Here is a 17209-nt window from a genome sequence, read left to right on the forward strand (position 1 = left end):
GGTTGCCCTGGCAACCAGGCTCCCTCACATGCTAATGACATTATAATGAGAAAAAACACATGCAAATGCAGTAAATAGTAATTAGAGGCACAGCCATACATGGAGTAGTGAGCTCTACCTTGGGAAGGTCTGAGAAGGAGCTGGTGAAGGGTTTGTACTGAAGACAAAGAAAGAAGTGATGAAAAACATTGAGTTATGTACAAAAGAGTTAAGTTGAGCCTGCACAGAGTATGCTTTAGTATTTGTCTCCTGCAAATACATGTTGTTTCTCCAAGCAGAATTTAGTCAAAGTCAGAAGTCATGCAATTGTACATCCACATTGTCTTAACAGTCTACCTGTTGGCGTCATTAACTGGAAAGAATCTTAGCTGTATTTGCTTTAGATTTGGAGCAGCTGTAGCAGCCTGCTCCTTGGAGTGCTCTCTCTGCCCACACTGGGCAGGGCTGGGCTCGCCCAGACAAGGTAGTGGAGCCAGAATATGTAGCCAAGAGTCAGTCTTGGTGAAGAGAGAGTCTTAAATGTGTTACTTCGGATGAGACAAGTAGGATCAGTGAGGGACTATATTTGGTTAATATAAGGTGACACATGCTGTCTGTGTCACTGGAAATGTGTCAGGAGACACTGGGTGACTGCCTTTCTCAGGTGTGATAGGTAGGGCTTTTGTTTGCCTGAATGGTTAGACTCAGAGTCTGTGAATCTGTGCTTGATTTCATTCTCTTCCCTTTATTTCATTATTCAGGCTCTTCTTTTCTGTCTTTTCTATTTTTATTGCCACAGTCTGTCTGTGTATCTTTCTTGGAAACGGCTAGAAAATGTTACATTACCTGCTTCCCATTATCCCAATTCTTTGATTTATCTTTTTTGGTGTCAGCTGAATAGAAATTGCAATAGCTTTTGAGGTCCATAAATATTTACTGTTCTTTTCTCTTCTCTAAATTAAAAAAAAAAGTTTAAAAATTTCATAAGAAATGCACGTATACTTTTGTAAAAATCTGCACTAGTATATTATTAAAAATGAAAGTAATTTAGACATACATGTCAAAATGTTTTAAGTGCCTTTCAGCTACCTCTCATCCCCCTGCCAATTCCCAGTCCCAAACTTCTCCTTGGAGAAAACCAGTGTTAACAGTTTGGAGAGTAAACTTCAAAATCTCTTCCTATGCACTCATATATATGGTTATTATATATTATAATGTACACTATTAAGACATTATTCATATCTAACACTTATTGAGGGATTACTATATGCCAGACACTGATCTTTTTTGTATATTAATTCATTTAATCCTTAGAACCGCCATTTGAGGGATTTTATAGAAGAGAGGAAGGTCAGAAAAGTTAAGAAATTTTTTCACGGTAACAAGCCAAATTTATATCTGAGGAAGTCTGATTTGGAGCTCATGCTTTCTCTCATCACACTGTCCTACCTGCCCTGCAGGTAACATATACATATATGTTTTCTTTTTCCATATATGTGGAATCAATCATTTCATATGATTGTTTTTAAAGTAGTTTTTTAACTTAATATCCAGAGGTTATTCCATATCAATAACTTCTATCTGCCAGGTTTTTTTTTAATTGTTACATTTTGTTCTCTTGTTCAGATGCACTATAATTTAAGCTTTCCTCTGTTGATGGGCATTTAATTTTCTATGGCAAATGATACTTTAATAAATGTCCATGCAAAACAATTTTTATGTGTACTTATTCTTATTTCTGTAGAATAGATAAATAGCATTATTGAATGAGAGGGTATGCTCACTTGACATTTTGACAGATGCTGAAAAATTGGCACAGCTATCACTGCCTTCTTGAACTACTCCTCGGTGCCTGAGACGCTGACCTTGTGGTTTCCTTCTACCTCTCAACTATTCTTAGTGGCTTCCTCTGCTGCTTCCTCCTCATCTCCCAATAGCTCAACTCTGGAGTGCCCCAGGGCTCAATCTTTGGACTTCTCTTCTCCAATTAGACACTTTCTCTAGGAGATCTTACCCAGCTCCTTGGCTGTAAATACTATATATGCACTGATGACTCTTGAAATTGTATTTTTAACACCTATTATGTCCCTGAACTTCAGGCTTTTATATCCAGCAACCTGACATACATTCGAGTGTCTATGAGGCAGCACATTTAACTCACTTTCACTTATCCTTCCCCCTCTCCCTCACAACCTACTTTTTCCACAAATTTCCCTATTTCAGTAAATATTAGCTTCTAGTTGCTAGGGACAGGAACCTGGCATTCCCCTTGACTTCTCTCTTTCTCTTACATCCCATGTTTAATCCATTAATAAATCCTACTAACTCTATCTTCAAAATATATCCATAATCAACCACTTCTCACCACCTCCACTGCACCACTGTAGCCCAGGCTGCCATTATTTCTCGCCTGGCCTGTTGCAATAACTTCCTAACTAATGCCCATTAGGAATCTGGTCTCTAAACAGCAGCTACAGTGATCTTTTAAAAATGTGAGTACAATCATAACAGTCTGTGCCTCAGAATCCTCCAGTGACTTCCGGTCTTTGTCAGAGTAAAATCCAAAGCTCTGACCATGACTTGCATGGCCTAAATTGTTCGCACCCCTTTCCTCTCTAGTCTTAAATTCCATCATTTTCATGCTCCTTCACTCTGCTCCAGCCATATACTATCTCTGCTATTTCCACTGTGGAGTCTAAGTGCAGCTCATTCCCACTGTCTAGTGTGTTCATAAAGGTAGCTTTATGACTTATTCCCTACTTCAGTCAAATCATCCCTCACCTTATCAGCAAGGTCCCCCTGTCTGTCCACCATATGTAAAATAGCATCTTCCTAACCCTATCACTTCAGTCCCCCTCACTCTAATTTATTTATTTTTATTGCACTAAAACCATCTACTGTACATATTCAGTTGTTATCTTCTTCGCCCTGCATCTGTTCCTCCAGAGTGCAAGCTGCCTGAGGGCAAGAACTTCTGTCTGTTTGGTTCACTGCTGTATTCCTAGGGCCTAGCACACCATGTTATATGAACTAAGTGCTAATATTTGTTGAATGAATAAATGAGTGAAAGAGAAAGGCAAAATTTCTCTCCTGACTGGAGCAATTTATATTCTTAAATAGTATATGAGTATGCCCATTTTCTCATACTCTCTAGACTATGAGATATTACTGATTTTTAAAAATTTTCATTCTAAAAGATGAAAAATGATATATTGTTTCAATTTGCATTTTCCTCATTACATTGGTGTTGAGCATATTTTTATATGCTTATTGATCACTGGTATTTCTTCTAGGAATTTCTTGTTTATGCCCTTTGTCTCTTTTACTGTAGTTGTTTATCTTTGTAATAGTGAATTGTAGAAGTAACTTATATATTACGACTATCAATCCTTCATTTCCTATATGTATTGCAAATATTTTTTCCCAGACTGTCACTTCTCTTTTGACTTTGTTAATAGTATCATTTGTCAAACAGGAGTTTTTTAATATTTAATAAATCTGCCAGTCTTTTGCTTTATGGCTTCTGGGTTGGTGTTTTGCTCAGGAACTCTTTCCTAACTTCAAATTAAGAAAATATTCTCTTATATTTTCCTCTAGACCTTTATTAGTTTATTTTTTATGTTTAGGGCTTTAATCCATCTGGAATTTATTTTAGAGATTGTGAGATGTGGTAATGTAGTTTGTTTATTTTATTTAATGGTGAACTGCTTGACTTCATTTCGTTATTGACTCATCCATTCTTCCATCTGTGATCCAAATTCTCTTTTTATCATATATTAAATTCCAACATGTAAATGTGTCTATTTCTAGACTCCATACTCTAATCCCTGATCTATTTTTCTTTTCTGTCATAATAACATAGATTTTAATTATTACTAGTGCTCTTTAGTTGGTTTTGATATCTAATAATCCTATCATTCATTGTTTTTTAAAAATTAATTACCCCATGCATTTTCTTTTAAAAGTAATTTTAGAATCATTTTACAAGTTTCATAAAAAGCTTGTTGGGATTATTTTCATGTCCTACAGTACAGTTATAGAGTTTCCTTGACATAATGATAGGTATTTTCCTGGATATTTGACAATTTGTGTTCGTACCAGGAATAGTGTATTTTATCTTTATGATTTTAACTGATTATTGCTACAGTTGTAAAGTTACTGATTTTTATATATTGATCGTTTTCCTGGCCACTCTCTGAAACTCTCTTATTTTATTGCTTTTTCTGTTGATTCTCTTAGATTATTTAAACAAACAATGAAATCATTTGCCATTTTAATCTTTTTCTTTGAGAACTTTCTTCAGGCAGTGAGCTGGGACATTTGTAGAGCTTACCTTGTTTATTTCCTTTTCCTCAGAGATCACTGTCCTACACTGCCTGTGTCCAACATCTTCAAACCCCAATTTCATATATTTTTTGTTTGGTTTTCTAGTTGTTTAAGATGGGAGAGTAGATCTAGTCTCTGTTATTCTATCATGGCTAGAAGACCAAAGAAACACTTAGACGAATGCAAAAATTCTTGAAGGATACCAGTCTATCGCCTTATTATATGAAATTTAAATTTAATGAATACTGGTTTTAAGCTAAGATTCTGTTAGATACATGACCATCAATTCAGCTGGTCTGTTTCTAAACCTATGGTTGGGAACACAGCATGGCGAGAACATGATTAATTCATGGAAATGAGGAAAGACTCTCTAAGATTTGTAGCATAAGTGTGGGGTGAGGTGGTGAGCTTCTCCTCCTTCTTGTGTCCACCTGGCTTTCACACAACTCCTGCCTTGATGCAGAGGCAACCTGCTAATGTCAAGCTATGGGAAGCAGGAGTTCTGATGGAAGATACAGAAAGAGAGGGAATCAGTATAAGAGCTTTAAACACGCACAGGCTTGGAATGGAAATGACTATGAGGGCAGAGATTGTGACTAATTCTGGAAAATATGTCAGGAAACTTTTGTTACATCAATAAAAAAGGCTGAGTGGACAACATCCTCCCTCTCTCCTTCCTCCTCTTCACTCTTCTTTGCCAGCAGTTTGAGTTTGCCACGTTTCTGGTTTTGATCCAAGTAGTGGATATTGAATGCTCTTTTTGGCACGTAGGATGACTCCAGTAAAGTCTTCAATCTCACATTATCCAGGTCCCATGCATAAAAACAGTGAGTGTACTACTGTGCAGCCTTCTGTAAAAGCTGTCAGTACTTTCATCCCCGTTATTGGTCAAAGCCCTTTTGTTTTCCCGCAACAGCCGTGAGAATCTGGCCTAGTATCTTCAGGTTGAAACAGCTTCTGAAACACTGGCCTCCCTCAGCTGTTCTGGGCAACTACCCCTGTGTTAGGTGCAGGAGCTGTGGGACTGCCTTTCTCCCACCTCTTCCTGCCTCTTCACCTGTACTGGGCTGAATAGTGTCCCCCCAAATTCATGTCCACCCAGAACCTGTGAATGTGACTTTATTTGAAAATAGGGTCTTTGCAGATGTAATCAAGTTAAGACGAGGCCATACTGGATTAGCGTGTGTCCTCAATGCAATCTGACTGATGTCCTTCTAAGAAGAGGGAAATCTGGACACAGAGATACAGACACACAGGAAAGAAGGCATATGAATACAGAGGCAGAAATGGGAATGATGTGTCTATAAGTAGGCAACAACCAGTACCTAGAAGGAGACAAGGAAAGATTCTCCCTTAGAGCCTGAAGAGAGAGCATGGCCCTGTCGATACCTTGATTTCAGACTTCTAGCTTCCAGATCTAGACCTGTGAGAGTAATCTTTTTTGTTTTAAGCCAGCCATTTTGCGGTATTTTGTATGCACCCATGCCAGGAAGGCCTTTCTCACCTTCCTTTCCTTCTTCCCACCCACACAGCAGGATCCTTTTCTCAGTAAAACTGCTTAAGATCAGGCATCCTTCATTTCATGAAAAAATAGGAAACTTAATAAATTATTTGTATGGCTTTGCAAGGACAGTGCTTTGAAATGAAAGTGACAGTTTGCTACCCTGATAATTTGCTACTGTCTATAGAATTTCTTTCAATTTATTTTATTAAGTACAAAATTACTTTAATACTCTTAATTTCCTTGAATAATTCCCTTATAACAGGTAATTTTATAAAAATATTATTTATTAGAGGAATAAGATTTGGAGTAACTTTAAATTTAGAAATCAAGATGGAGAAGCTAGAACTTGGGTCATCTTTGTTTTCTTATTTTATCTATGATATTAGAAAAGCAGTGATAAACCTTTGAGAACATTTCATCTAGAGCAAACAAAATATGGTAAAATCTCTACAAACTTAAATTGAAAGTAGAAACAAAGAGAGAAAAAAAATTTTTTCTATAGCAGGCCCCCATCTCCTCTCCAATCAGTTATAGCATTTGTTTGCCAATCCTTGGGCACAAATAAGTAGGAATGCTCTTGGAAGCAGAACCAAATTGTTCAATATAATAAAAAGTATGAGGGTACACATGGAGGTCCCACATTTATGAACTGAAAGTTGAAAAATCAAAATGGGCAGTTTGGAAAACCTGAAAAAAAATTATTAAAATCTGAAAGAGGGAAAAGAGAATGAAATTCCACAAAAATGCTTAATAGTGAAACAACATTGTAGAGATATCTGTTGAAAGTGTTAATAAAGAAAATGGAACCAATGTGATCTAAACTAACTTTTGATGCCTTGGCTCCAAGAAAGAGAGGGATTTAGCATTATTTAAACTATAACCACTTTTTAAAAATTTGCATGAAATAAGCAGGCTGTGCAAGTACACATCAACAGGTATGCGTGTGTGCTCATCCCCGCCCCCTCTCCCCAATAAGGTCATCAAATTGGTCCAGTAACCTCCTTTTCTGGGCTAACAAGTGGCTGATTTTCTTCTGCTCTTCATTCCCTGGGGTCACTGCACTTGCTGTGCTTTTTTTTTTTTCTAATTTTTGAATTTTATTTTATTTATTTTTTTATACAGCAGGTGCTTGCTGTGCTTTGACCTGCCTTTGGGGAAGGGGAGAGCAGTGCGTTCTACTGCTCATCTAGGAAGTCAGAAGGGGTTAGAGGTAAAAAGCAGAGGGACTTGGTAGGGTAGGTCTAAGAGTCCTGTCAGGGAAAGGGAGTTGGACTATTATAGGAAAACTAACTAAAATGAGCACAGTGCTGGGGTTTTCAATATGTCTTTATTGAATGGAATTGAAAATTGAAGGCCCTAAGTGGTATAAAACAATGTCCACTTGAGAAGCAAAGTGAAGGTATACCATAATTAGGTAGTGACCTAGGAAAGAAGTATTGGCCTTATTTTGGTTTAGCAACTAGAGGGTAAGTTTAAAAAGGAGAGAAAATAAAAGTTAATATTGTATGCAAGAACATTTTATGGTTCTTAGAGTATTATTGATTGCAGAGAGTGGAAGGAAAGCACAGTATTACATTTTTCTTTCATGGATTGGATTTTTATATTTAATTAAATAACTTTTACAAGGTAAAACAATACATGATCATTGTAAAAATTCTAATAATATATAGATATATAAAATACAGATGAAAATATTTCCTTCCCTCTCCTCTGACTCAATTTTGTAGTTTATTTTCTATGCACATGTAAATATATGTACGTTTATAACATATTTACGAAAGTGGGATCATTGTTTTGTAACTTACTTTTTCCACCTAACAGTACGTAATGGACATCTTTCTTTGTGAGCATATATAGAACTATCTCATTATTACTGATAGCTACATAGTATTCCATCATATGGATGTTTTAAATTTGTTTAAAGGAACCCCTATTGGTGACGAATAACTCAGTTATGCTCACAGTGATCCCTGTAACCTTTAACAATATATCAATACTTTTAATTCCTGATTTTTCATTTTTGGATAGTAACTATTGATTCCTGCTGTGATAGATGAGGAATTTAGAGTACTTATACTATATCCCACATTCCTTTCTGTTCCTCCTTCTGATTTTTAAATTAATTATATTACTATTTTTACATCATCAAGATTTATAATATTTAGATTCTGTTCAGTAAGTATAATTAGTCCTCTGTGCTTTGTTTATAGGTTGATTAGAACTTTAAACCTAATAAGAGTCTGTAATGAGTATGCTAATGTAAACAAGAGTAACTGCTGAACTAAGTATTGTAAGAGAAGGCCGTATAACCCTCTGACACATGGCTGCCTTAGAGAGAATATTTCAAGTTAAAATCCCACAGATTCTCTTTTAGTTTCATACCATGACCATGCTAAGAAAAAGCTCTTTTAAACTGGGCAGAGCCAGAGAACCTCCAATTAAGGACCAATGGTCACCATGTTTTGTGGTTTAATTCCCAGGTAGTGAACCAATGTGTTCAGTAGTCATTCACACCTTAGGTCACACAGATAAAGGCAATAATCATAACGGGTTATGTTGTGCAAATGGTGAAGCAAAGGGGTATGGGCCTCTGTTGGATGCGACCACACATCCAGAAGAAGATTTAATTCTTTCTCAGAAGGACAGCTGCTGCTCCCTCAGCTGGAATTTATTATTATCTGAGGTGTATCTCCAACCCTCTCCCCCAGAAAGTATGGAGAAGGTATTGGTGGACTATTCAATAAATGGCTGTGTCATGTTTAATAAACTCCAAAATACTACAAGACCAAGGAGAAGACCAAGGTCTTTTTCAAAGGTGAAATATGTTATATACCTACTTTTACTTTTGGGTTTTTGGTTTCTTGAGTTTTTGCTCTTTTGAATTTTTGCCTGAGTCAAAGGCTGGCAGTTACCCATGAATCACTTTGACTGGATCTGGTCACTCTTGATACTGACTCAGAGGCATCAGAGTCAGCCATGGTCAACATCCACAAACATATTGGGAAGGTGTAGCAGTATCGGTTAGTGAGATTGGGTGGGGGTTGGGGCACGAGGAGATGTTTTAATATATTCAAAATTGTGTTCTGGAGGATCTCTAAATCCTTAACAGTTACCTTCATACACCATCTAACTTTCAGGCTTTAAAAAAATGAACAGATATTAGTTTAGTGTCTGACTTACCCAGTGTAAGCTTTGCTTTTCAGCAGCAGTTTTTCTTTTTTTTTTTTGACCCCAAGATTAATTAGCTCTGGGCAGTTACTGGTAGTATTGGTTTGATCTCTTACAGAGGAAAGAATAACCACTTGAGATCTGTGGCTTAGGTTTGGCCTGTTCCTCAGGGTTCCATTGGCCTTGAAGGTCCTGTTGTTTGTTCAGTGCCAGCAGTGACGTAGAAACTTCCTCTTGTCTTAATTCCTCCCCAGTGGCCTTGACAAGCCCTTCCTGCAGCTGATCATTATGGGCAGTTAACTTGAGTTTACATCCTATATGCAATCCTTTATTCCAAAGCAGGGCTGAGGCTCTTAGATAACCACCTAATTTTTTAGACAGCAGTGTTTTTCTAGAGTAGACTGTTAAAAGCTTATTAAAATTCAGCTACAAGAGCCCCATAGTTATTTGGGTAGCTCGATTCCAGCAGGCATAACATAACTGTCTGAGTGGCATAGCTTTTGACAGCTTGTAGGAAAGCAGACCTAAACATGTTCTGTTAGGAAATCCTTAGTATGCAGTCAGTACTACACTAGAAAACTTGGTTGTCTCTCTAGGGTTCTATAAGGCCTCCAGAACATTTTCTCCTGAAAAGTTCACGTTGGAATCCATTGCAGCATTGCGCTGGCCTGGAGGCATATGTTCAAAAGTCAATCAATGAAGTATTTGTTTAACATGAAGTGTTTTTTGTATATAGGCACAAAAGGGTTTGTACACTAAAAAAGTAAGTTTCCTTCCTAACCTTCCCACCCTCCTTACCCAAACCTCAGAGGTCATTATTCATACCAATGTCTTGGGTGTCCTTTCAGATATCTTCAATGTACACAAGCATATGCGTTTATATTTAAACAAATGGTAGGATAATATACATATATACATGCTGTTCTGCATATTTTTAACTTAATGATCTATTTTGGTTATTATTCCATATGAATACTTATAGTCACTTTTTTATGACTGCATAGCATTCTATTATTTGGATATACTATAATTTATTTAACCAATCCTCACCTATGGGCATTTAGGTTATTTCCAATACTGTGCTATTAAAACAATACTTTAATACATATCATTGCATGAATTTTACTTTCTACATATGCAATTGTATCTGTACGATAAATTCCTGGAAGTAGCATTTCTGGATGGAAGGTATGTGCATTTTAAGTTTAGATAGTTATTGTCAACTTGCTCTACAGGGAGGTTATACTAATTTAAACTACCCTGCCCTTGGCAATGTATGAGAGCGCCTGCCTGTTTTATCCACATCTTTGTCTACAGAGTGTATTTCACTTTGGCTTTCTGATCTTTGCCAATCTGATAGGTAAAAAATGGTATCACATAGTTTTAATTTGCATTTTTCTTATGGGTAACATTGAACATATTTTTATATGATTAAAATCCATGTATACTTCCTGTTTAGTGAACTGTCTATTTATATCATTTGCTTATTTTTCTATTGGGCTGTTCCTCTTATTGGTTTGTGAGAACTATTAATATGCTGAGGAAATTAAAGCTATTTATATATTGAAAAAATTAGTCCTTTTCTATGATTTGAGCTACAGATCTTTTTTTCACATTTTAATATTTGCCTTTTGACTTTATGGTGTTTAGAATTTTTTCCATGCAGTAGAATTTATCATTATTTTACATGACTTCAAGATTTTTATTTACTTTTTAAATATCCTTTAAAAACTTTTAGGGAATTCCTTGATAGTCCAGTGGTTAAGACTGTGCTTCCACTGCAGGGGGCATGGGTTTGATCCCTGGTCGGGGAAATAAGATGCTGCAAGCCTCACAGCCAAAAATAAAAAATAAAAAAATAAAAATAAATAGATAGGGCTTCCCTGGTGGCGCAGTGGTTGAGAGTCCGCCTGCCGATGCAGGGGACGCGGGTTCGTGCCCCGGTCCGGGAAGATCCCACATGCCGCGGAGCGGCTGTGCCCATGAGCCATGGCCGCTGAGCTTGTGCGTCCGGAGTCTGTGCTCCTCAACGGGAGAGGCCACAGCAGTAAGAGGCCCGCGTACCACAAAATAATTAAATAGATAGATAGATAGATAAAGGAGTTTATAATCTTCCAGTGTTTTCATTGTGAACACATTTATGGTATTGTTTTCCTCATTTAAATCTTTATTCCTTGTTTTGGCATAAGGTGAAGGGCATTCCATCTAGATGACCTGAGGAGTTTTGACTGTGAGGATGTGTTCTCTTTTTATTTGTGGTGTCTGGGTTACATACAGCACCTGCATTTCCTATTAGTTTCTCTTCTACAGTGACATTGTGGAGCAACCTGCTTCGTGGCAGTGGGCAGCAGGGAGTCCTGATGGCAGAAGTGTAGTTGGACATGGGAAGGTTTTAAGTTATGAGATTACTGGCTGTTACAGATGACCAGGTCAAGGCTGGGCAAGTTGCCAGAGAGTAGGGTTTGAGGTGGTAGTGAAGACCATATAAAAAGCAGTCTCAGCACAGTCGAAGCTCCAAGATGAGCATCCACAGAGGCAAGTTTAGTATGTGGAGTGCTCCGAGTGAGCCCTGGAATTCCTGAAAGTTGGGAGCTGTTTGTGGCCTTTTCTGGAGAGGCAGCTGCAGAGTCTGTGGTTGGCTCTGTTCTCAGAGTTCAGAAGGGGACTCCAGTGAATTTAGTGCAGTGGTTCTCTACCCTGGCTTTTCATTAGACGCTACTGGGAAGATTCTTACTTCACCAGTCTGAGGGTGGACCCCAGCAACAGCATTTTGAAAACTCCTCAGATGATTCAGATGTGCAGCTAGGGCTGAGAACCACTGTTTAATGCAGTCAGTTTGCTGTCCCGCAGGGATTGCAGTGCTCCCTGCCTCAGTGCTTCCAAATGTGCACACAAATCACCTGGGATCCTGTTAAATACAGATTCCAATTCAGAAGGTCTGAAGTGGGACTTGGGATTCTGCATGTCTAACAAGCTCCCAGGTGACCCTGAGGCTGCTGGTCCCCAGACCGCACTTTGAGTGGCTTGAGCTTGTTATTCCATGTGCAGAGCCTGGCGTATACCAGTCCGCGAGCATAAGTAAAGATCTTTCTACCATGATCCTGCTCTCTGGCAGAACTTGCTTAGTGTAGTAGAAAGAACACAGGCCAAGAGGCTTGCCTTCTACTTCTAGCTCTGCCCCTAATTAGCTGTAACACAGCTTAAAAGTGCTTCAGTCCTTCACCTTCTTATCGCTAAAGCAGGAGGGTTGAACTGGGTAAGCTGTAAGGTTCCTTTTGTTCCACCTCCTCCCATGCAGGTCCGGAGTGTTTTCAGACTCTGTGGGGATGAGGTTTTTATGTGGAGGACAGTCTAGATTCTAGAGTAAGGACCCTGGCTTCCCTTTGCAACCTTTCTTTCTCTAGGGATGGGGACTAGGCCCTGATCTTAGGATCAACTGGAGGAAGTAAAACTAATCAATGTTAAAAAAGTAAAGGAGGTTAATGTTAAATTGTAAGTAGAAAAAGAATGCAGGGAAGCTGGAGCAGAATGTCCACTGGAATTTTCAGGGGGAGGTTTGAGTTCAACTTTGTTTACTGGCCTTGATTTACTGTAGTGCCAGTTCAGAGGGCAGTTTTCATACCTTTATGTTTGTTGTCTCTAAAAAAGCATCCTTCAACAGCGAAGAATAAAACTTTTTCTGCCTTAAATTAAAATGATGTGGGAGAAAGGCCTACTTATGTGGAAGTAAATGTTTGAAATGCTATAAAACTCTCCTTTTTCTATATTTAATTTTTCAAGGCTAATCTTGACTATTAAGAGATTGATACTGAAAAGAAAATCACCATGACCAAATATAGGCTGAGTCAAAAACTCTTTTGCACCTCCCTATAGACACTAATAAATAGTATCAGAAATTGCCTAAAACAGAGATTTAAATTGCTTAAATTTTAAATAATACTGAAAATAATGTCTCTATCTTAAAAGATACCAGATAATTTATTTAGATTTTATAACATAGGTATACAGGAATTTCTGACTCACCTCTTTGATGTCAAAGGAGGTGTATTTTGCATTGTAATTAGAGTTTTACTCAATTGTAGCTTCCCTTAGGAAGAGGTTGTATGACCAGCACTCAGGTATAGAAAATATGAAATAGAACATTTATCCTCATTTGATGAATTATACTCAGTACACACAGTTTAGCTCTGACTTTTCTCTGAATATCCTATGATTTTTTTTCTCTGTTGCTAGATTATTTTTATTTTTTTAAATTTTTTTTTGGAAAAGAAGTGAAACCATCTTTTTTTTTTTTTTTTTTTTTTTTTGCGGTACGCGGGCCTCTCACTGTTGTGGCCTCTCCCGTTGCGGAGCACAGGCTGCGGACACGCAGGCTCAGCGGCCATGGCTCACGGGCCCAGCCGCTCCGCGGTATGTGGGATCTTCCCGGACTGGGGCACGAACCCACGTCCCCTGCATCGGCAGGCGGACTCTCAACTGCGCCACCAGGAAAGCCCTGAAAACATCTTTATTAATGGATGAAATATTATAATTATAAAATCAAAAATAGTCTATAAACAAACTTAGCAAAGTTGCTGGCTACAAAGTCGCTAGATTATTTTTAAATTGCAGACTGTGAGTACTTTTTCTCAGAAACACATACTATTATGGTTTTATTGTATTTGGTAAATCTTTTATATAATCAGGTATTGATTATCATAGTGAGAGTGATAATATAATACAGTAGAAAGTCTCATTTTAAACTACTCAATGCAATATAGGTCACTTTATAAAAAGATTATTTTGGTTACAAGTGACAGAAAATCCAACTTAAGTTGGGTGAAGCAAAGAAGGGACTTTTGGGGTCCATGTAATTGAAAAATTTGAGGGTAGAGCTAGCTTCAGGTATGATTGGTATAAATAGTGTAATCAGGATCTGGTCTCTGCATATTATGGCCTTGCTTTCCTCTACATTGGCTTTATTCTCAGGCTCCATTTAATCACATGATGGCTGCCAACACTGCCAGGGTTTTATCTTTCTGGTTCAAATCTAGTAGAAACGAGAATAGCTTTCACTAGAATTTAAAACAATAATTCCATCTACAAAATGTAGAACTTTAGTGAAATAATAAAAGATGATAGTATTCGATGCCTAATAGCTTACTTTACTGGCAGGAAGGATATTCAAAATATTTAACAACCTATGGTAGTGTCATCAACCAGTCTGAATGAGTTGGCTGCAGTCAATCAGAACTAGTGTTGATCATGACCAGACAGCAGGGCGGCCCCTGTGTGAGTCCTGGCGGGATGACAGCCTAACTAACTGGGAGGTATTAAAAAGGTGCCACCAGATTTCTCAGAAAATATAGTTTCTGTATTAGTTTCCTAGGGCTGCCATAATAATGTACCACAAACTGCGTGGCTTAAAACACAGAAGTTTATTCTCTCACAATTCTGGAAGTTGGAAGTTGGAAATCAGGGTGTCAGCAGGGCCATGCTCCCTCCAAAGTCTCTAGAGAAGAATCTTCCTGTGCCTTTTCTAGCTTCTGGGTAGTTGATGGCAATCCTTGGCATTCTTTGGCTTGTAGTAGCCAAATGTCCCTCTTCTTATAACTACACTAGTCATATTGGATTTAGGGTCTAGTCTATTCCAGTATGATCTCATATTAACTTGATTACATCTGCACAGACCCTATTTCCAAATAAGGTCACCAACAAAGTTCCCGGTGGACATGAAATTTGGGAGGATACAATTCAACCCAGGATAGTTACCTAATATCAAATGCTCTTACATAGTTGTCATGACACAAATTTTAAAAAATACTCAATATTAAATAGCTCACAAACACTCTAAAATTGTCTTATTTTATAGTTAAAAACTGGGTATTTTAATCTTAGTAAAAGTATTTAAGTAAATTATGAATTTTTTAGTTTGGATGCTATTTTGTATTTTTTTTTTTTTACTACATCAAATTAAGTAACCATGTTTTTCTTAATTATAATTATTTTAATTCTGTTAAAATATGAATGTTAGTGTGACATTTTGGTGGAGAATTAATAATATTCATTGATATGTGAGTATGTTTGTGCATGACAAGTTATTACATTTTTACACAACTTCATTAAGTTCAAACAAGTTTTGCCTTAAAAAAAATGAAACTTACCACAATTAGATGAACATCATCCATTAGTGTATTTAACAGCAAGTATAAAAAACAGAAGAGAAATGCAACTGGTGAAGGGCTTCGAAATCATATCTTACAACAAACATTTGAAAATGGTGGTAATTGTCTTCAACTCTTTGAATAATGGCTCTGTGGAAAAGAGTTTAGACTCTAGAGGGCAGAACTAGAACCAGTGAATTAAGGTTAAAGGGAAATATTTTAGTGCAATGTAGAACTAAACTTTCTCAATGAACAATGTGTCATATGCCAAAATGGAGGTGGTAGTCATGTAAGGGAGTGAAGTGCAGGCTCCTGGAAGTGCTTAGGAAGGTGCTGAATGATTACCTCTCTGGGACCTTTTAATAGAGATCTTCCCTTGAACAAGAAATTGAAATAGAGGGTCCCTTCTAGCTTCAAGATGCATGTCCTCCTAAAATTTCTATTTCTGTATATGCCATGAACATCACTATTAATTATGTGACAAGATATTTCTATAAGTTTAGATATTTTTAAACAGCTGCCAACCCATTGTGTTCTATGAATTCTATGCTTTGAAATGCTTGGGGAATAAAAGGGATTTAATCTAAGAGAAAAGGAAACATCATTAATAGGTATGAAAAGTAGGGGATTAAATTTTCTATTTATTGATTACCTACTATGTACAGGGGTATTGGATGAATTTCTTTATCCGTATTATCTCATTTAATATACTTAGTTTTTCATTGCTCGGTTTGGAACTTACGAGATGCTGTAGATCTTAGAATGATGAGTTCTTACAATAATTGGCATTTTCTTATGTATTGTTTGGTGATGGAACACAGGACTGTTCTGATGGCTACATGTGCAAAACACAGTTTCAAATTAAAAATGGGACTGCAGTGTCACATCGAGGAACATCTGCCCGTGTACAAACATGTCTTCCCATGGAGGTGAGTGATTTAACATGTCATGTTTTCCTTTTCAGTCTTTGTAAAGTATAAAGTAAAAATTTAAATCTGATAAATAATATATTTTAAAAATTAACTGCCATCAGATCCTGGACCTGCTGTAGGGGGAGAAGTGAACATCATTTGTAGGAGGTTATTTTCGATAATATTGAGAGCAGGAACTGTGGTAAAGTTAAGATTCACTCCGGGTCTATACAGATTGTAGTAAGCCTTCACCCTTTTGGTTTCTCTTGCATCTAAAGACCACAGATGCCTTCTGTTGCCTGTTGATTTTTTCCCAGTAAAATCCCACCAGGATAATACAGGCCTATACCTCAGCTGCTTAATACATGGATGGAGATCTCTTTACCTAGTCTGCCTTTAATTTTCTCCTATGTCCTTTAAAATATGCTGGATCCGGGTCTCATTCCTTAGGCAACTTAACCTTGACTTGAAAATCTTGCTAAATTAAAATTTAATAAGGTGCTAATAACGGCTTAATGGTTTTCTGGGATATTTTCAATTTTCTTTTTATCAAAATGCAAATAGCCTTATTGTACTTTATATTGTTAATAAAATTTTTTATATATCTATTGTAAAAATAAACAGTAGAGAAATATATTAAAAGAGTAAAAAAACTCCCATATGTCCTTCAACTGGAGGTAACAACTATTAATATTTTAGTAAGTATCCTTATACATATTTCTGTCATACACACACATACATACTTGTGTTCTGCAATGAACAAGCATAGCATGGATATCTTTTCATGTCAGTAGATGTAGATATCCATAGTTCTTTTTTAATATCTCCATTGCATTCCATCCTATGGATGCACCATAATTACGTGGAACCCATATTGAAGTAAAATACTTGAATTTTAAAATTGAGGGGCTTCCCTGGTGACGCAGTGGTTGAGAGTCCGCCTGCCGATGCAGGGGACACGGGTTCGTGCCCCTGTCGGGGAGGATCCTACATGCCGCGGAGCGGCTGGGCCCGTGAGTCATGGCCGCTGAGCCTGTGCGTCCGGAGCCTGTGCTCCGCAACGGGAGAGGCCACAACAGTGAGAGGCCTGCGTACCGCAAAAGAAAAAAAAAGAAAATTGAATCAGTGGGAATCTAATTGCTTTAACATAAAGAAAGAACTCTAATGCTTAGAATTCT

At 37.4% G+C, this 17209-nt stretch overlaps 1 protein-coding gene across 4 annotated transcripts in view; it reads left to right on the top strand.

The window, feature by feature from the left end:
- ATG10 (autophagy related 10) overlaps positions 1 to 17209 on the top strand; it is a 220222-nt gene that overhangs the window by 41609 nt on the left and 161404 nt on the right. For 3 of the 4 annotated variants that reach the window (XM_019929744.3, XM_019929743.3, XM_073802271.1), the window contains exon 3: positions 15942 to 16049. The exons of the other annotated variant lie outside the window; for it this stretch is intronic. In XM_019929744.3, the coding sequence (XP_019785303.2) occupies positions 15942 to 16049 (108 nt within the window). The remainder of the gene's footprint in view (positions 1 to 15941; positions 16050 to 17209) is intronic. 4 annotated transcript variants of the gene reach the window in all.

The sequence above is a fragment of the Tursiops truncatus genome, chromosome 3 (genome assembly GCF_011762595.2).
Source record: "Tursiops truncatus isolate mTurTru1 chromosome 3, mTurTru1.mat.Y, whole genome shotgun sequence".
Lineage (NCBI taxonomy): Eukaryota > Metazoa > Chordata > Mammalia > Artiodactyla > Delphinidae > Tursiops > Tursiops truncatus.